Source organism: Danio rerio, chromosome 24 (genome assembly GCF_049306965.1).
Source record: "Danio rerio strain Tuebingen ecotype United States chromosome 24, GRCz12tu, whole genome shotgun sequence".
Lineage (NCBI taxonomy): Eukaryota > Metazoa > Chordata > Actinopteri > Cypriniformes > Danionidae > Danio > Danio rerio.
The window spans coordinates 34207638-34230000 of NC_133199.1; the positions used below are offsets into that span (position 1 = coordinate 34207638).

The following is a 22363-nucleotide window of genomic DNA, read 5'->3' on the forward strand; positions in this document are numbered from 1 at the left end:
ATTTTAAGGACAAAATTATTATCCCCTTTAAGCTTCAATACAATAACTTGCCTAATTACCCCATTTTGCCTAGTTAACCTAATTAACCTAGTTTAGCCTTTAAATGTCACTTTAAGCTGTATAGAAGTGTCTTGAAAAATATCTAGTCAAATATTATTTACTGTCATCATGACAAATATAAAATAAATCTGTTATTATTAATTATGATTAGAAATGTGTTGAAAAAATCTTGTTTCCATTAACCAGAAAATGGGGAAAAAATAAGGGGGGCAAATAATTCAGGGGGGGCTAATAATTCTGACTTCAACTGTAAATGCCTTTTGCGTTTAAAGATGATCGGTCTGCAAAGTCAAGTTTACAGTTGTAAATGACAACATTAAGGAAAAAAACTCACTTATGATAGCCTAAGATAAATCTTTATTTTTACCTTTAAAATGATGAAAAAAAAGTTATATAGCCTAATGAGTTGTGTGTAATTTTCACCGTAATAACTGAATTTTTCAGGTTATACTAATGCATTAAAATGTAAAAAAAAAAAAAAAAAAATATATATATATATATATATATATATATATATATATATATATATATATATATATACACACACACATTTTAAATGCCATTAGATTGTAACATTTTACTGTTTCCTAACGCTGATATTGGTTGGGTAATAAGCTACATTAAAAGCGTAATGACACGGTTACGCTGATTTCACTATATTTATTTACCAGTTATACGAATAGTCTTACCGTAGGTTAGCTTGCATGTGTGGGCATAGTTTCAGGTCTTTACCTAAAACTTTAAACATTAATAGGCCTATTATTTGAAATAAAACAAGAGAATAAAAATTATTTAAAGCACTCATTTGGCGCTGAAGCCATGATCTGTCTGCGTTAATAAATGGTATCGTTGCATTACCTTCATTGATAAAATCAGTAAATGCAAACTGTGCATATTTTTATTACTATAAAAAAGTTTGTTACTGCCTAAGTATAGTAACTTAGACAGAAATGCAAAGTAATAATAAATGTGAATAAATAGCTAAATTAGGGATGTCCAAAAACTCCTGGAGGGCCAGTGTCCTATTGAGTTTAGCTCTATCTTGCTTCAACACACCTGCCAGAAAGTTTCTAGTATGTCTAAGAGCTTGATTAGCTGCTTCAGGCGTGTTTGATTAAGGTTGAAGCTTAACTCTCTAGGACACTGGCCCTCCAGGACCGAGTTTGGACACCCCTGGCCTAAATGAAAGGAACAAGAGGGGCCAAAATCAGTCAACAGGTCTCCGTGCCCCCCTATGGGATTAAAATGCCCCTTCAGTTATGACATCCTGGCGCCGAGCCTGGGCGGAGTGAACCACCAACGACCACTGTGCTGCCCCAAATGATGACAGAATTTGCATATTTGACACATTATAGAATGTTAGCCACACAATTATGCACATTCCATATATCCTGAAAAAGAATGAATTCTAATCAGGATTGAAGAAAAGAGATCTCTTGGAAATGTGACCTACCCACAAACCTGACACCACGGCGGACGAAAGAGTTAAAGTTGCAGCCGGCGGCGTTGATATCGGCTTCAGCTCCTCCTCCACACTGAGCTCGGGACAGACAGCAGAACAGAATCCCCTCTCCGATCATGATCTGTGGACACAAACACAGCAGTTCAGATGCAGGGCTGGATCAGATGTGCTCTTCTCAGATTGCACTGTTCTTACCATGACACCAAACACAGAAGTGAAGCTACAGAGCAATCCTAATGGCCTTTTTTACTCGTGCTTTAGTGGGCACATTTGTGGATCTGAGATTTTATAGTAAATCTATTTTGCTCTTCACTGCTGCATTTATTTGATCAAAAATACAGTATTAACTGTATAATTGTTAAATATTGTTACAATTTAATACAACTGTTCCTTTTGCATATAGTTAAATTAAACAAAAATATAAGCCCTCCTATGAAAAAATGTATTTCCATGTGCTTTTAGCAGAGAGATTTTAGTAATATACTTTTAAACAATCATTTTAATAACTAAATTATTTATCTTTGTCATGATGACAGTGTCACGGTTGCAGGTTTGTGCGTTTCTCCGGAGTGTATGTTGATCACGTGGGTTTGTTTTGTTTTGGTTATCCATGTGGATTTGTTAGGCTCACGTGTTATGACGTCATTCAGTTGGTCTGATTAGTTCGCCAGCTGAGGCTCATCATGGTGCCTATATCTGGGCGACGCTTTTGTGTGTCTGTGTCAGTTCGTTGTTATCACTCATGTTTGTGTGTCTGTGCTCAGGCCCTGCGGAGTAATCTGGATCTGGTTTTCCCCGTTCTGTTTCCTGCCCTGCGTCCTGTGTCCGTCTAGCCTGACACTATTTGTATTTGTCTTCACAATAAACTTGTACACTTGCTATTGGATCTTCTCTGACTCTCATTGAAACGTAACAGACAGAACATAAATGGGTTAACTAGGCAAGTTTGGTTAATAAAGCAAGTCATGGGACAAGTTATGTAGGCAACAAAAATAAATATTATGGGGTAATAATAATTTTTTTCCTTCAGCTCAGTCTCTTATTTAACAGGGATCACCACAGCGGAATGAACCGCTAACTATTCCAGCATGTGTTTTACGAAGTGGATGCCCTTCTAGCTGCAACCCAGTACTGGGAAACACCCATACATTTATGCGCGCACACACACACACGCACACATACACTACAGACAATTTCGATAACCCAATTCACCCATAGCGCATGTTTTTGGACTTTGGGGAAAACTGGAGCACCCAGAGGAAACCCATGTGAACACGGGGAGAACATGCAAACTCCACACAGAAATGCCAAGTGAACCAGCTGAGGCTCGAACCAGCGTTCTTCTTGCTGTGAGGCGAAAGTGCTAACCCCTGAGCCACAGTGCCGAAGGGCCTTATAATATTGACTTTACTTAAATATTTGAAATATTTAAAAAAATGTCTTTATTGTTAAATATTTTATATATAAACGTTTTTAAATTGTGATTTAGTTGATCCACAACATTTTGAAAATGTACTTCTCAGTGAACAAACCATCAGAAAAAAACCTCATGGTACTATTGATGAGACAATCATGATTAGCCTATTAAATTTCCTTTGTGGTTCTTAATGTGTGCGCTCCTATATCAGTTCAGTATGTTCACTATGTTACATAACTGCCCCCTGCTGGTCATGTCTTTCTTTTGTTAAACCATTTTATGTAGTACCACGTAACACTGCATGTTTGCGTGTGGTCACCTTCAGTCACTTGTGCAGTCCCAGTGGCCACATCTATATATGTGTGTGTGTATGTATGTATATATATATATATATATATATATATATATATATATATATATATATATATAATTGTTAAGGGCTTAATTTGTGCTAGAAAACGCTGGATCCCCAGCCGATTTACCGATCCCCCTCCTCAACCTCCCTGATCCTCCATCCGCTGTTTACTTTCACTTTCTTCCGCGACTCCTCAACCCAGTTCACTTTCGTCCGCGACACCCCCACTCCACTCACTTACGTTTGCGACACCCCTCCGCCATCCACAGCACCAGTTTTCTGAAATCATGTTTTTACATTAAGTGTTCAAGATTTCAATAAAAAATTACATCCATAAATCAAAAAAGAAAACTCTCTTCAATTATCACCCTTTTAAAATATAAGACTGTTAAGAGATTTCACTGGCTACACAATGGATGGAAACACAATCAAGAGATATAGTATATATTTCCAACTCATTATCTGCTTTAGATGGGTTTTTACATAAAGAGATCATCTTCAAGACAGGACTTTCTGTATGAAATTTGCAAAAAATGCATGCTAAAATGAAAAGGAAAGTCAGTTTAATGATGAAGGGATTGATCGAATATGCCTATTGGTTGAAGGCTAGCGAAGATATTCCCTATATGGTTCCTTGAAAAAGCATTTAGTTGTATTTTTTAAAATACAGTATTTTGTTTTTATACAATTGTGGCTGCTGCATTTTGTAGTTTTATTTTGATACAAGTAAAATTAAGGTATTTGGCATTTTATTTTTTAAAATACATTTCAATGTATTTTTGCATCCCTGCTTGTACTGATCCCACACCTTTGACCGGTAGTGTAAATGCAGACTTTTGATGAGCTGTAATGCAGTGAGCTCTCACTCGGGTTCAGAGAGCGGCCGTTTTGATCATTGCACACTTCTGTATTAATGCCCATCTTAAGCAGGCCTGTCACTGTGCATCAAAGACACATCCATCCCTTAATCTGCTCCAGATCTGTCCATCGCACTTGCTTCACTTCACCTCCCCGTCTTCTCAAATCCACACACTCACACAAACACACACACACACACGCACACACACACTGACTTCTGCTCACGGTGACTGTGAATTTCTGCTTATGGTCAAAGGAGTATGTAAAAAACAACTTCATTTTGTTCTTGTGATAGATGCCATAGTCTAGAACAGTGTTTCCTGACCCTGTTTCTAAAGACACACCTAGTACATTAGTACACCTTACTAGTACTGGTTTGGACCCCATTTTTTCCTTCAGAACTGCCTTAATCTTGAACCATTAATACAAGGCAGGATGGATCTATGCTTTCATGTTGTTGAAATTGAGACCCAGATAACATTTTACCAATCTTCTATTGTCTATTTTTGGTGAGCCTGTGTGAACTGTAGCCTTAGTTTCCTGTTCTTAGCTGACTGGAGTGGCGTCCGGTGTGGTCTTCTGCTGCTGTAGCCCATCCGCCTTAAGGTTGAACACCTCAAGGTGCTTTCAGAGATGCTCTTCTGCATACCTTGGTTGTAACGAGTGGTTATATGAGTTACTGTTGCCTTTCTATTAGCTGGAACAAGCCTGGCCATTCTCTTCTGACCTCTGGCATCAACAAGGCATTTGCACCCACAGAACTGCCGCTCACTAGATATTTAAACATTTTATGGAGAAATAAATAAACTTTTAAAGATTTTATGGGGTTTGCTGCACTCTGGACCAAACAAATGCAAGCTTGGTGAGTCCAATCAATACATAATTGAAAATAAATTGAACATAAAACGATTAAGTTGTCCCAAAAAAGTCTCAAGAATTGTGTTGTTTCAACTCATTTTAAATAAGCAGTTTGAACAAGCAGACATTGGTTTTGTGCAGTGTTTTAGCCTTCTTCGTATGTGTGTATTTTATTGTATTTTTTACTTGAACACATCAATGTAATTAAGCTTTTTGCACTCAGCGTGCCTCAAGTTAAATGTCTGGTTATATAAGATTTTTAAAACAGCTTTTTATACACTGCACACATACAGCCAATCTTCTACTCTACATTGTGTATGTCTCCAGGTGAGGAGTTTAAATCCCAGTGGGATCATGGGAGTGATTTCAGCTGTGCTCCGACCTCTTGGCGAAGTGACGAAGGATACAGTCTAAACATTGGCAAATCCATGAGCCACACCATGACCTGAATCAGATCCCAGAAAACCTGCAGATCCCACCACCCCGTCCCATCTGACCAGCTCAAGCTCTCAGACGCTGATACTGTGTCATGACACCTGGAGGAACTGCAGGGTGTCTCCATCCCCGCAGTCACTTCCTGCCTGATGCTAAATCTGGCTTGCGCAGGTAAACAGACTGTCGGTCAAAAATGGGCTAAAGAAAGAATGGAGTGGGTCTTTTTTAAAGTGCCCCTATAATGTTTTTTTATGAAGTGTGCAGCAGGGCTGGGTGATATGACATCTCATCTCATATACTGATAACGATATAAACAGTTGAAGACAGAATTATTAGCCCCCTTTTGAAATTCTTTTTTAAATATTTCCCAAATTATGTTTAACCGCACAAGGAAATTTTTACAGTATGTCTGATAATATTTTTTCTTCTGGAGAATATCTTATCTGTTTTATTTCGGCTAGAATAAAAGCAGCTTTTATTTAAAAAAAATATATTTTAAGGACAAAATTATTAGCCCATTTAAGCTGTATTTTATTTGATAGTCTACAGAACAAACCATCATTATACAATAACTTAACCTAATTAACCCAGTTGAGCCTTTAAATGTCACTTTAAGCTGTATAGAAGTGTCTTGAAAAACATCTAGTCAAATATTATTTACTGTCATCACAGCAAAGATAAAATAAATCAGCTATTAGAAATGAGTTATTAAAACTATTATGTTTGGAAATGTGTTGAAAAAATCTCTCTGTTAAACAGAAATTATGGAAAAAATAAACGGGGGCTAATAATTCTGACTTCAACATTATCTCAATATAGTACAGTTTATGTTAATTAATTTAATTAATATTTTAAATAGTTGAAGTTAAAATAAAAAAAATTTTCAAATATTTTTCAAATAATATTTACCAGAGTAAGGCATTTTCCCCAAATTCTGGAGGGACTGATTATATTGCACAGCCCTAGTGTACAGTATAAAGTGTAAAAGGTCTGTTTTATCTGTTTTTATAAAGTGAAAGATGAATGCAGTCGCTCAATGTATCTGAAATCGCATATTAATGTATATACTCCATACTATATATTATATGAAAAACGGTACTTAAGCCAAGTAGAAGGGTTGGGCAATGTCGACCAATTTGGCATCGTACAAGATCTAAAGTAAAACATCGCGATAGACGATGGCATCGCCGTCATAGGTGGAGGTGAATTAATTATTTATGAATAATTCATTAATTCATAACAAATTAATTATTTGTAGCCTACCATTTCAACTACCTGACCCGCATGGTCTTTGATTTAACTGTAACCAAATCACAAATAAATAACAATAAGCTACACAAATTAATGTTTACCACCTGTCAATCACTTTTTCCGTGGGACTCTGGCATGAATAGGCAGAGTGATCTGTGTCATTATAATGGCATTGACAAACTTAGAAAAAAAGGTGCACAACCAACAGTATCTGAGGTTTTCGCTGAAATTACTAAGTATAAGCGTGAAAGCGAAAGATTGAAGCAGTGAACTGACGCTTTGACACGTTACCTGATAGATTCAAAAGATCGAAGAGTCATTAGACAGAGACTAGATTAATTAATTATCATGTTTAACAACTATAGTGAGATGCGATCCTGCTGTAACCCCTTGATAAACTGTCCAACTTGCACTGCTCTCTGAGGTTTTGTGCTCAAAGCACCCGCTGACTGCTGGAGCTTATATGTGCGCATATGCTATAGCGCATGACTGAGTGTGGTTATGTGATGTGCGTTTTCAGCGGTATATATTTTAAAATGCCTATTTAAAACTAAGACGTATTGGTGTAAAAGGGCCTAAGTGTGTCTTTTGCAATGCTGACTCACCATCATGATGTCTATCAGCCATCAGCACTGGACGATGGCATTGTCTATCGACCCAACCCTATCAAGTAGTATGTCCAAATTCATAGTATTACAAGTGTGTATTATAGTAGTTAAATATTATAGTAGTACAGGTGAGAAATATTCAGATGACCATTCGTACTTCTTCAGGCAAAATTCTGAAGGCCACATGAGGCCAATCAGAGAAGAGAAGGTTCTGGAAAAAGAGGGATTTTGAGAGATCTTTGAACAAACCATTTCAGACACTGAGAGAAGAGGTAATGCTGTAATGTCTATTACGTTTAAATTAGTATTTTTGACCTTTAATGGATGTAAAAGTATTGTACTGTAGTGGATGTTGAAATAAAATTAGGCCATTATCGCATAATGAAGGCTATTTAATGACCATCATCACCTGACTTTCCAAAAAGGGCTTTTAGACCTACTTTGCAATGCGTGTTTCTGCAGCTGAACTTGAGATAAGATGCAAATGTGGTCAGAGCTGTCTATGCCTGCGACTCAAACTAAATTATTTAATTACCTAAAATAGCTAGCGTGATGGCCATGTGCTGCAGAGAAAAGTACTTTGGGTGTCTTTATAATGCTAAGTAATTTACTGTAGTATTCCAGTAAATCCAGAGAATACTCTAATATTTAAAGAGTTATAGCTTTATACTGTTGAAGTCAGAATTATTAGCCTCCCTGTTTATCCCAACTTCTGTTTAACAGAGAGATTTTTTCAGCACATTTCCAAACATAATAGTTTTAATAACTCATTTCCAATCACTACTTTATTTTTATCTTTGCCATGATGACAGTAAATAGTATTTGACTAGATGTTTTTCAAGACACTTCTTTACAGCTTAAAGTGACATTTAAAGGCTTAACTAGATTAATTAGGTTAACTAGGCAGGTTAGGGTAATTAGGCAAGTTATTGTATAACCGGCCACTTTATTAGGTAAATCTATCCAACTGCACAATAACGCAAATTTCTAATCAGGCAGCCACATGGCAGCAACTCAATGCATTTAGGCATGTAGACATGGTCAAGACGATCTGCTGCAATTCAAACCGAGCATCAGAATGGTAAAGAAAGGGGATTTAAGTGATTTTAAACAAGGCATGGTTGTTGGTGCCAGACGGGCTGGTCTGAGTATTTCTGAAACTGCTGGTCTACTGGGATCAGGTCAGAAGAGAATGGCTAGACTGGTTCCAGCTGATAGAAAGGCAACAGTAACTTATATAATTCCTCGTTACAACCAAAGTATGCAGAAGAGCATCTTTGAATGCACAACACGTCAAACCTTGAGGTGGATAGGCTACAACGGTAGAAGACCACACCGGGTGCCACTCCTGTCAGCTAAGAACAGGAAACTGAGGCTACAATTCACACAGGAACACCAAAATTGGACAATTGAAGATTGGAAAAAACGTTGCCTGTCCTGATAAGTCTCGATTTCTGCTTCCATGTTTGGATGGTAGGCTCAAAATTTGACATCAACAACATGAAAACATGGATCAACCCTGCCTTGTATCAACAGTTCAGTCTGGTAGTGGATCGTGTCCACACCTTAACCTATCTCAGTATTGTTGCTGAGCATGTCCATCCCTTTATGGCCACAGTGTACCAATCTTCTGATGGCTATTTCCAGCAGGATAACGTGCCATGTCATAAAGCGCAAATCATCTCAGACTGGTTTCTTGAACATGACAATGGGTTCACTGTACTTAAATGGCCTCTACAGTCACCAGAACTCAATCCAATAGAGCAGCTTTGGGATGTGGTGAAACGAGAGATTGGCATCATGGATGTGAAGCCGACAAATCTGCAGCAACTGTGTGATGCTATCATGTCAATATGGACCAAAACCTCTAAGGATTATTTCCAGTACTTTGTTGAATCTATGCTATAAAGTATTAAGGCAGTTCTGAAGGCAAAATGGGGTCCAACCCGGTCTTATAAATACTGTATAGTAAACTGTACTATATTTATAGATTCTGTAATATTTTACTTTCTTATCTTACAACCCCAAATCAGAAAAAAGTTGGCACAGTCTGGAAAACGCTGTACCCTTGGCAAAGGTAACTTGCGATTCTGTGATGGCAGCATTAAAGCTGAAGAGTACATGAAGATTTTGGAGCACAATATGCTGCCTTAAAGAAGACATCTTGTCCAGGGACACCCATGCATATTTCAACAAGACAATGCAAAACCACATTCTGTGCACATTACAAAGTCCTGTCTGTGGAGGAAGAGGATACAGGTACTTGACTGGCCTCCCTGCAGTCCCGACCTGTCTCCAATAGAGAATCTATGCTGCATTTTGAAACGTGAAATGCAACAACAAAGACCCCGTACTTTTGCACACATTAAGACTTGTTTACTGGAAAAATGGGACAAAGTTACACCTGAACACTTCATCACTTAATGTCTCCAGTTCCTAAACCTTTTTCCAACTTTTCTTTTCTAAATGTGTTGCAAGAACCAAAATTGGAATACATGTTTATTAAAAAAAATGCTTAAAAAAAAGGAGGAACACATTATATAATGTTTGTTGTGTTGGCTGCAATGAAATACAAGTTAAAGTAAATTTAGAAATCACTACTTTCTTTTTTATTTAAGTTTTCCTTACTGTCCCAAAAGATCAAAATCATCTAAAAAATGCTAAAAAGTAAAATATGGCGTGGGAAATGTTTATGAGTATTTTTTTATATACAGTATGTTTTTTTCTTCCAAACAACTATCATCTGACTGAACTATAACGAACTTATTCCTGCCAAGAGCCCATTAGCACTCGCAAAACCATTAAACCATCCTGTCATTTCCAAGACAACAGCATAATCTGCCCTGGGAACTCGACGTGAATTTGAGTGTAAAATAATCCGACTTCATGTATGAGTGAACCACCAAAACTACCATAAATCCACAGTAAAGCCTGCTGTGAAACAGCACTCAGTTAACCCGAGGAAACGTAGCACGGTAGAAGAGAAAAGCAAATTCGGTGTGTCATTGGAGCACCTCAGAGAGCTGGCAGACGGTTGCGTTGAACCGAATGTGTCATCACATTGAGGAGAAAAAGATGTTTTCTGACAGCTCATTGCTCTTGGAGAAGTGTGAGGAAAGAGCTTGTACAGTATGTTTACATAGATGGCAATATTCCGATATTAACATTATTAAAACAATAGTCTGATGCAGAATCGACCATGTATTGTAAACACATGTCTGATTACCTTCCAGTAAAAATCCTATAGTCATACTTGAAATAAGCAGAAATCTAATTAAAGGGACAGTACAGCTAATAATTAGTTGGATCCAAAAATGACACACTAAAATGTACATGACTCGTGTTGCGTTTGTGTCATCCCAAACGCAACACTAAAAGTTTTTTACAAACCAGAAGCTTCCCAGTTAACGATTAACAGTTGGGATTCACCATTGGTCAACAGTTTGACAGCAAAACAGAAGGGGATCATCATCTATTTGCATGATAAATAATTAAATGCTAGGGTTGTGACAAGATCTCATCCTACAAGATCTCATGAGATTAAATCGTGATGAGATTTCTCGTCGAGGTGAAAACTTGTCTCGTGAGTTGTGATGCTGTAATGGAGAATGAGGGTGAATTTAGCACTGAAGATTGAGGGCAGGATTGGATCTGTACTGCACATTAAGTCCTTTGCACACACCTGGCAACCTAGGCTGCCTCTGTGTTGTGTGTCATTCGTTTGCTTGAGTGGGTGTGACATAACCGTGTTTTTCCTTGGCATTCAAAGGTTTACGCGCCCAAAAGCAGAGGCAACTGCTGCTACACAAATTAACCATATATATATATATATATATATATATATATATATATAATCCTTTAAGTCATAAGCATCATGAACTCAAATTAAGACATGAATATTCATATTTTAGTTGCATTATTGAAGTGCAGTACAGACATGTAGACGCCGTAATCAAACTATTAACGTTCGCCGCATTTTGCGATAGGACAAGCCATACAAATAAGGCTGTTTGACACTATTCTCTGCACCTACTGAGTCAGTAGAGGATCCCACAGACACCCCAAGTGAGCACACACATAGTAAACTCCTGGAGACTCAACAGACAAGTCATTATTATCAACATCATCAGCGAACAAACATGCGTCTGGATAAATTATGTTTGCTTTCACTTGGCATGCGGTATCAAACTCAAAACTACTCTCTCCTGTCAGTCCTGACTTCATACTCGCATCCAGTAGCTCAAAGTTTGTCATGGGGGCATTTTAAATGATATATAAACACTTTTTTCCTATTCATATCTTCGCTAAATATTTCACAGTGTTTGCATGTTCTTTACAGCATAGAATTCACTAAAATAAAAGTAAAATAATATTCATTACAAGTCGATTTTAAAAAAGCACCATAATACCTTTGCATTTTCTGATTTTTTTTTAGGTGTTGTTGTTTTTTTCAGTTGAATAAAATCTTTTCCATTCATATATTTCATCATTAAAGATTTCTTAAAAATACTGTAAAAAATCTCGTCTCGTTCTCATGAACCCAACCTCATGTCTCGTCTTATCTCGTGGAGTAAGTGTCTCGTCACACCCCTATTAAATGCACTTTGGTAAATTAGGAGACACCCAAAACTGCAAATTATATCACAGAGAAGACAAAAGTATATTTATATGTGAAATTTTGAAGGGATCGTCGTATGGTGTTGCGCGGGGAGTAAACAAATCTAACATGTAAAACTCATGTAAGCATTAATCATAACATCATCTCATTCAGAATATAGTAAATAAGGCTAATGATGTCCATGTAAACATACTGAGCGTGTTTTTGAGCTACTCGTGCTTTTCTCTAGTGTTTAAGATGAGGATCTGAAGGGGAGGCCAGTTGGCGTGTGTCAGCTGGGATAATAGACCACAGGCTAAGTGTATAAGCATAATGAAGCAGGACAAGCTTCTGCATTCACGTCCTACAGTATCTAGCTGATCCTAGAACAGCACTCCCGTCATTTGATTTAGAGCTGCAAAGCATGTTCAAAGTTTTTGATGCATTTAGCAGCAAATACATATTTATGAGCAGTTTCTGCTTTTATCTTTGTTGTCTGTCTGTGAAATGATCAAAGAAATTTGCGAGAAATGACTTTCTGATGCGAATTTCTGATGTTTTTTTTATTTTATACTATAATTCTCAGAGACTGAGACTTCATTGTTAATTATTTAGATTAATAAATAGATGCAGGTGGCATCTCTTCACGGTGAGAAGGTTGCTGGTTCAAGTTCCGGCTGGGCCAGTTGGCATTTCTTTGTGGAGTTTGCATGTTTCTCTGTGGAGTTTGCATGTTCTCCCTGTATTCTTGTGGGTTTCCTCTAGGTGCTCCGGTTTCCCCCACAGTCCAAAGACATGCGCTATAGGTGAATTGGGTGAACTAAATTGGACGTAGTGTATGAGTGTGTGTGAATGTGAAAGTTTACAGTATGGCTGTTTCTTAGTACTGAGTTGCGGCTGGAAGGGCGAATGCTGCTTAAAACATATGCCGGAATAGTTGGTGGTTCATTCCGCTCTGGCAACCCCATATAAATAAGGGACTAAGCTGAAGGAAAATGAATTAATTAATATATAGATACACTATTGATCAAAAGTTTGAGTTTGACAAAGTCTCATATTCACATCTGATCCAAAATTTATATATTTTTGGGTTTAAAATAATGATGTACTATGAAGGGCGTCACGGTGGCGCAGTGGGTAGCACGATCACCTCACAGCAAGAAGGTCGCTGGTTTGTTGTGGCATAGGTGAATTCAATAAGCTAAATTGGCAGTGTATTGGAGTGTGAGTGAGTGTTTATGTTTCCCAGTTTTGGGTTTACCATCCGCAGTGTAAAACATATGCTGGATAAGTTGGTGGTTCATTCCACTGTGGCAACTCCTAATTAATAAAGGGACTAAGCCGAAAAGAAAATAAATGAATGAATGTACTATTTGAATATATTATCAAATGTAATGTATTCCTCTGATGGCCAAATGTCATTACTATTGTAACATAATCCTTCATAAATCATTCCTAAATCAAGTTTTTATTGCTGAAAAACAATTCTTAATATCATAAATGATTATTTTTGTATTCTGATCAAAACATTATTACCATGATTTACAGAAAACACCCACTGAAAAGTCATTCCGTATAGATCAGTGGTTCTTGAACTGTTATACGTGTACCACTCGTGGTACGCGGGCTTCCTTCTAATGGTACGCAGAGAAATACTGAATAATGAAAGAAAAAAATAAGAACACACTTTCAATGAGTGTGAGTGTGATGAGATCTCAAATCACGGACATTCCACATATATGAATGTATAAATCACGTATGAATTGGTCAAACAGTGTATTTACGCATATAATCACTTGCTTTTCTGACACGCGTAGTGTAAAGGATGCGCAGGAAGCAGAGCTTATTTCTAATTTAAACATGTAATTCCAAATCATTTATTTTTAAATACAAATGAATGTTTAGATTTCAAAGATATACAAATTTGTCATGTGCAAATGCAACATATTTGATAATTTATCAAAAAATGGTTTATATATGAATATGATAACATATAGCCGATATTTATGAGATCCAAGCAACATTTCTAGGTTTTGATTAATAGGTTACAATTTGTTAGTACTGCAGTTTTCTTTTTACTTTATGAACATTTTAAAAGCACATTTAAAAGGTTGGCTTTATTTATTTTTTTATTTTATTTATTATTTTTTTTACCTATAAGCACAGTACAGTGTTTATGTTCAAACTATTTATAATGTTTAAAGTGGCTATTAATAATACATATCCTTAATAATAGAACTTAATCTGTCTCGTCATTATTATGGTACTTATTATTTTTTTCTGAAGTGGTACTTGATGAAAAATGTTTGAGAACCACTGGTATAAATTATATAGTAAAAATATTGTTAAAAGTGTATTGCTACAGTATATAAAACAATTATACTATATACACATTTACAGTGCTCAAGATAATTGAGTACACACCATTTGGAATTATTATTTTTTTAATCTATTTCTCAGTGAATTTGGGTCATATTTTAGTCACCAAGCATATTTAAAAACAGAAAGATAAAACATTTAAATTCATACAAAATAATGGGGAGGAAAAGTATAAACTACCAAATTTGGGTGTACCAATTTCTTTATCATAAGTTATTTTGTTAGATAAGCTTCAGCTTTGGCTTCAGCTTTAGCTTCCAATAGAAAATATTAATTTAAATGATAAATTTGTGAGGGGTGTACTCATATGTTGAGCACTGAGGTAACTGGAGCATTAAAGCAGATTTAATTTTATTTAAAACAGACTCCAAAACGGTTTATATTTTGACTTTGGCCCATATATGTTCAGTTTGAAAGCATGAGTAAATCTTAGAAGCAGTATTAGTTTAGACTGACCGTAATAGCAGGAGCTGCGAAAGCCAGGCTGAGGAGCATAAGGAAGGGAATGACCTCATGCGTTGGGTCAATATAAGGCAAACTCAGACTGCGGTCGTGGCAGCTGAAACCCCAGCGGACTGGTTTGAAAATGTCCGTCCACTCGAGGAAATAAACACTGACCACAGACGACACCAGGAGTGGAAGCTGTTAGAGAGAAAGAGAGAGAAAAAAACAAAACATCACATCACTCCAACACATATCACACACATAACATGTCCCTGTGGAAAATTGATACAGCCATAGAGACACTATTGCAAAATACACTCATAGTACTTACAAAATAAGTAATTTACTGGATATATGAAAGCCATACAATTGGGTTGTTGTTTATGGGTATCTGAAGGCCTGTAAACTAATCAAACCAGGCTCATTATTAATATGAAACTTGTTCTTGCTTTTATCAGCAGCAGGGTGGAATACTGTAATGGCCTCCTCACCAGCCTTCCAAAAAATACAGTCAGACAGTTGCAGCTCATCCAGAATGCTGCTGATCCATCAATGTAGAAAAGTGATGTAAAATTATAATTTTCGTAATTAGAAAAAAAAAATTACATACTAACATCCAGGAAAACTCCCGATCATAGATATATGTGTATATGTGTATATCTCTGGCTTTGGATGGCCACAGTCCTCCACTGTACCTTGGTCCCGCATTCATTTCAAAGGAGCGCTACCCTGTAGCAAGATGGCGGCGGTATTGACGCATTCCGTCCAATAGACAACATTAGGCCAGGCGACATCTTGTGTATATATCTATGGGCCAGGATTTTGACCAGAACCAGGAAATCAGAGCACTTTATGTCTATGCTCAGATCTTTACACTGGCTCCCAGTTACATTTCGATTTTCAAGTATTATTACTTGTCTATAAATCACTAAATGGCCTAGGACCTCAATACATTACAGATGTGCTCACTGAATACAAACCCAACAGATCACTTAGATCAGGGGTCTCAAACTCAATTTACCTGGGGGCCGCAGGAGGCAAAGTCTGGGTGGGGCTGGGCCGCATAAGGGATTTCACAAAAAAAAGTCCTCAAATGTCATTATTAACAGTTTTAATTATTTCTTCTGAACATGAAGTGTCCTGAACATTAATAGAACATTGAGTGAAGATTATGAACAGTTCTTCTGAACATGGCATCTTTTGCGTACTTCTTGCTGCCAGAGACTTGACAGCGCTTCTTCTCACAAATCTGAACCACATTTGGCTTTAGAGTGGAAGCAGTTGAGACCCTCAGTATGGCTTGAAGATGATCATCATTAAGTCTAGACCTGTACTTTGACTTATTGAAGTCCTAGGGAAAAAAGTGGGGAACTCACTCAAAACTTTTATTCCCTCACCTAAAAAAAAAAAAGGCGTATATATGTATAAATAAAACACCCCCACCCCACTCCAGTCACATCAGTCTGTACCAGTTTGTATCTACCTATAATATCAACACAATCTCACGGCAATTCGTAACTTTTTCATTTAGTGGCTAATTCGTATGAATTCGTACGATCTAATTCGTACAATTTAGTACGATTTGCTTATCCCCCAATGACGGTTGGGGTTAGGGGTGGGGTTAGGTGCCACGCCTCCTTTTAAAAATCGTACCATTTCGTACGACTCAACTCGTACGAATTCGTACGAATTAGCCACTAAACTGGCAAAACGTAAAATACTTACGTTTTCTCGTGAGATCAGATAAGATGCAGGGCAGGCACGTGCACACATAGGGCTTAACCTGTGCAGAGCACATGCCCTTTGTAGTCTTGCATAGAAAGTGCCCTTCCAAAATGATCAAAAGTGCCCCCGCGACGCGACACACCCTCGGTCCCGCCCTTCAGTAGGCGCGCGATAACACCGCTCTTGAGTACACGCGCGACAACAAAGCTGATCAGAACGCGCGCGACAACGCGCATTGAGTGAAAAGCGCGCTGTGTACGGATAGAATCAGCGGAGCGGGGAGCGCTCTCTCTCCCCGCTCTGCTGATTCTGTCAGAGTACAGCGGTCGGCGCGGGCCACAAAATATTGCACTGAGGGCCGCAAATGGCCCGCGGGCCGCGAGTTTGAGACCCCTGACTTAGATCTTTAGGATCATATAAACTAGATATTCCAAGAGTTCAGTCAAAGCAGGGTGAATCGGCTTTCAGCTACTAACAGCGCCCCTCGCTGCTGGAATCAGCTTCCAGAAATGATCAGATGTGCTCCAACATTAGGCACATTCAAATCAAGACTGAAAACACATCTGTTTAGCTGTGCCTTTACTGAATGAGCACTTTGCTACGTCTGCACTATTATGTTTTTCTCTTCTTTTTCATTATTTTATAAACTATTTTAACACATTTTTATCAGTTTTTTTTTTTTACATTTTTATTATCAGTTTTATTTTCTTATACTTTCTTCTTACTTTTATTCCTGTTTATGTAAAGCACTTTGAATTGCCACTGTGTATGAAATTTGCTATATAAATATACTTGCCTTGCCTTACGTACCCCTATATTCCCAAATTCCCCTATAGTGCATGTCTTTAGACTGTGGGGGGAAACTGGAGCACCCAGAGGAAACCCACGCCAACATGAGGAGAACATGCAAACTCAGAATTGCCAACTGACCCAGCCGAGACTTGAACCAGCAACCTTTTTGCTGTGAGACGACGAGGCTGTGAGTGCTAACCACTGTTTCGTCATTATGGAAACTTATATTAAGGAAACGTAACCAATAACCAGGTTACGGATTTTTTACTGTTGAAATCATGGGCATTTTGTATACAATGTATAAGTGTATAAATTAATTATGTTTTTACTTATTTTGTTTTGCATTATACAAGCCTTTTTAATCAGATAGAAAATCACAAGACATTGTCTCAGAACAAAATTTCAGAAATTTCATTTAGCATAATATTGGCATTAAATTCAAACATATACTCAGGAGATTTGTGGTTTTTGATCTACTACTTTTCTGTATTGCTTCAGGACTAATTTTATATATTTGTTTATGAAATAACAAAATGTTTAGTGCGGTGCATTTTTTTATATTACTTAAGCATTTTTTTCATTTAGAGCATTATAAACTCTACATGATGAATAAAAAAGCCCAGAGTGTCTTCTTTCCAAAGATACATGAACTGTGAATGTAGACCAAATCATTAAGCAACTTTTAATGTTTTAGTTGTTAATTTTTGAGAAAACGGTGAGGAAATAAGGACACTGATATAGTCTCAGAAAACCTTTTACCCAAATCTCATTTTGCATGCTATCTTAATTAAACTTGAAATATAAACTCATAAAACTTTTGGCGTTCAAGGCATATTTTTTTTGTAGGACATTACATTAAAATAAATCACAGTGAAGCTCAAAGTGTCTTCTTTCCAATGATATCTAATTTGTGTTTGAAGCTTACTGGAATCAGGAACTGTTACTATTGAAAGTTAGGTAGGTGTAAATGCCCAGAGGGCTGGGCAACAGAGCTTAGAATCACCAAAAGGCGGCAGTCAATAGAATGTTCCATTGCAACAGCAGTGCCCAGTGATTACACCATTTTGGAGTGAAAGTGATCGGCCATCCATTAGATCCTATTTCTGTCACAATGGCAAGCAGCAGCTTTGTTTCTTATTTATTTAAAAAGCACATTATAGCTTAAATGCAACCCGAAAGACGCCAATACAACACTTTCAATCATAACATTGGTGATCATCAGCACTTTTCATGGTTTATTTTTCAGACTTAATGTCATTAGCATGGACACACAGAACAAGCTTCATCTCACTAGTTAAAAATTGCTGAATTATCTGGATCTAAACATTCTTTGAAGCATCTGGGAAAATGTTCATATTACTGAGTGTGCTTTTAAAAGCTAAGATCTACTGTCATTTTAAAAGTAAATAGGCTCCATTATGTGTCAAGGTTTCACTTTTGACGGTCGACTGATCTGTAAACCTCGTTTTTCCCAAGTGCAAGTGCTTTGGAAGGAAATATGGGTCAGTGGTATCTGTGCAGCTCTGCAGAATCAGCACAGAACGGCAGCTGCTTGCTGTGTCCATCTGCATATCAAATGCCCACAAACTGACCCGATCACTCTACTGTAAAGAACTCGTCATTAATTACTGCTTAATTAACAAGACAATTAGAAAGTCAGAATACGGAAAGAATACTGAGGGAACATGTTCATTTAAGGTATTTTCAGATTAGTGTACTGTAGAAATTGTACATTCAGCAGATGCCTCATTAGCAGCTGTTTGTATGGGTTGCTACTGTATGTTTAAGCCATGCATCAGCCATATTGGGACAGTCAAATGGACTGTCAAGGACCATGAATACATTTAAATTTAGGGCTTAATAACTTGGGTTTAATTGAAGTTTTTAATAAGTGATGACTTATTGGTAGATAATCACAAAATAAACACATCTGTCATAAAGAATACTGGACAACTCTTAATTTTTACTTATATTTTGTTTTAAGTATAAAATAAAACAATATTTTTAATTGATTTAAGAATTTTTAAACCAATTCAAGTTGTTCACTTGACGCAGAAGTACAAATTAGCCTTAAGGACTCTATTTTAACGATCTAGGCGCAAAATCTAAAGCACATGATGCAAAAGCATTAAGGGCATTTCCGAATCCATTTTTGCTATTTTAAGGATGGAAAAATATGCTCTGCGGCCCGGCGCATGGTCTAACAGGGTTGTGCTTATTCTCTTAATGAGTTATGGGTAGGCCGACATGGAATCTGTGCACGCAGAATTCCGCAGATTTTCCACAGATTTCTGCAGATTTTTAGCCCATCATTAATTCTGTTTATTTACTTGTGTAAATGTGTGTAAATCTATAATTGTTCAGTTTTTAAATTAATTACAGTAATATTATTGACTAATATGAAAATGTTTATCTGATTTATGTGCAATGCAGTTTGTAAAGTCATATTTTCTGTCTTTTAGTTGATATATTATATGGGCGACTTGCTTTGTTTACCAAATAATGTAGATCTAATTGGATTTGCATTTTAAACATTAAATAAAAGTTTAAAAGATCACATTTTTTTCACATATTAAGGTTTTCGTTATGATACTCCCAAAATAATTCCACAGAAATTCACACTTTTACCAAAATTCTCTGCAGAAATAGCAGAAAACGTCTGCAGATTCCATCTGGCCCTAGTTATGGGTGTGTTTTGAGCATAATGTGCATTAAACCAATCAGAGTCTCAACTTCCATTCCCTTTAAGAGTCAGTTGTGTCACGCCATGGCGCATTTGCTATTTACATGGCGGACTTTGTAAGAGGAATACTAAACGCTTCACTTGCGAGAAAGCAGTTTAACAGACCATCTGCAGTGTGAGGATAAAGAATGAGCCTCCTCCATTCTGCCTCTTCACTTTCTCTTTACTTTACTTTTTACTCTTTTACGTTCGTGGATAAGGAAACAATGTTGTACGCATTCCACTGAAGACATCCATTAGACTACATAATTAAATTTCATCCGCTAAGCGCAAATATTTGTTTCAAAACTATTTCTAAATTCAGTTCTAATTTTCAGCAAACGAATAAATGAACAATAATAAAACTTTTCAAACACACGCCTTATTTTTATGCCCCATATGGGGATGCATACATATCCAAAACCCGACAGGTGGACAAATCTAAACTTGTTTTTATTAAAACAAATATAAATTGCCATATAATAAATAATACTGCTAATAATAACAGCATTAATGCAAACTGTCATGACAAAAACAAAAAAAGTCCCCTGAGATGAGGCATGGTGGCAGTAGTTTATATATATATATATATATGTGGAAAATAATAATTTTTGTAACATCTTAATCCTTTTTTTTATATGAAAAGATTTTTGTATATTGCTCTACATCCTGTTTGAATTAAGCAATGTGTAAGCGCGTGGCCTGCATAAGCGCAGAACTAACACACTCTTCGATGGACTTTAGACCAGCGTGTAGTTGCTCAATGATGTTGTCTATTTCTATTCTTCAAAATGGCAACGTGCCAAGATTCCGCCTCAACACACCTCATTTTTAGACTGGCACACCCATGAGTCCACAAAGTGGTGCAAATTGATTTGCTATTTAAATTACATGGCACAAAACGTGAAAATCAAAGTTGCGCTGGTCTGAAAGTAGCAACAACTTGCGCCAAACATGTCTTGCGTCTTTTTGCGCCGTGCGTATGATAGTGCCTAAAAATGCGGCATGGTCCATGCTGGTGAACTCAAATATGGAGTATATAAGGTGATTTCAGGTAATTCAATAAAAAAATAAAAAAAACATCAAATTAATTCTTGTATATGTTTTTCCATTGTCTTTCCATTTCCAACCACAAAAAAAAAAAAAAACAAGCAAATGCCATTTGTGAACGTCATTTCTTGCTGGATTTTAGAAGACCCCAAATGAAATGAAAAGGTGACACTGAGGTCTTAATAATTTATCAGAAAAAACATGGTGGATAGCATTTCTCCTTGGCTATTTTCAGATCTATCTGGGACAGGCACCATCACAACAGGTACAGATGGTGTCCGGTTGGTAAAAGAGCCGTTACGATAAGAGCACAAGCGCTTTATCTCATTGAGATGAAGCTTTCTGTGACCTGAGGAAACTTCTGGAGAAACACTAAATCCAGCATCTCATCCCATTAAAACCTTCATATATGGTAATCCCGATCTCGCAGACTTTCATTTTTTGCTATCCGACAAACAATTTTGCAAAACAGCAAACGAAGGAATGAATAAATGAATGAAAAAGTCCAATTCAGCACAACCCTGCATAATGTATGAGCGCACGCTTAGATCTTCTTCTTAAGTACTTGATCACGTGTGTCGGTGTGTATGTATGCATGTGCTGTATGAAGCTGCGCTGCCTTAATTCTTTATGTCACACTGACCTACATACTGTATGTTCCAGTGACTAAACCCCATCGTGAGGCATGGAGAACCGAGCTGCACCTCCTGGGGCAAACATCTGAGAAGAAGCTGACAGAAGCACAGCATCCCACTGCTGACATCACTCTACGCCAGTTTGTACATATTGAACTGATGCTATTTTATATGGAATATGTGAATATGTGCTGTACGGTATGTGGAGGTGAACTACGCTGAATAATTAGCCTGATGGCAAAGACGATCTATTAAAGTGTTTAACAAATCAGCTGTTTCTACAATCCCCACAGCGATTACTTTTAGCATATTAAGTGCTTATTAATTTGCAATGAAACGTAAAAACAATGTTTGACTCTTTTAAAAAGCCAAAGCTTTATTAGATTAAGATATTAAGGTGCTAAAGTACAAGAAGCTATAAATAAAACAATTACTTTTATATTAAATTGTATATTTAATGACAACAAAATATATAGTAGTGTATATTATAGAGTATTAGTTAAAATTCTAAATATTTTTAATTGTACACTTTCAAATATTTAATGTTTTAAATGAGTTGGTAAATTAAAAGTTTATATATTTTAAAGTATATTTCATTTTTAAACTTTAGCAATATTTTAATAACATTTAATAACATAATTTCAATAAAATTAATATAGTTTGAGTATAATTAAGAAAATCATAAATTAATTAATCATAAATGTTTATAAATTGT

General features: G+C 36.7%; 1 protein-coding gene and 1 long non-coding RNA gene across 3 annotated transcripts in view; one reads left to right on the forward strand and one right to left on the reverse strand.

The window, feature by feature from the left end:
* LOC137489259 (uncharacterized) overlaps positions 1–20493 on the forward strand; it is a 65852-nt gene extending 45359 nt beyond the window's left edge. Inside the window, exons 7-8 of the long non-coding RNA XR_012399466.1 lie at positions 5338–5616; positions 17286–20493. This is a non-coding gene — a long non-coding RNA (uncharacterized lncRNA). The remainder of the gene's footprint in view (positions 1–5337; positions 5617–17285) is intronic.
* Positions 1–22363, reverse strand: part of plppr4b (phospholipid phosphatase related 4b) — a 43683-nt gene that overhangs the window by 19568 nt on the left and 1752 nt on the right. For both annotated transcript variants that reach the window (XM_073940920.1, XM_009297550.5), the window contains exons 2-3: positions 14737–14922; positions 1514–1643 (exon numbers count right to left, since the gene is read on the reverse strand). Coding sequence is in view for 1 of the 2 variants with exons in the window: in XM_009297550.5 (XP_009295825.2) it covers positions 1514–1643; positions 14737–14922 (316 nt within the window). In the remaining variant the exon portion in view is untranslated. The remainder of the gene's footprint in view (positions 1–1513; positions 1644–14736; positions 14923–22363) is intronic.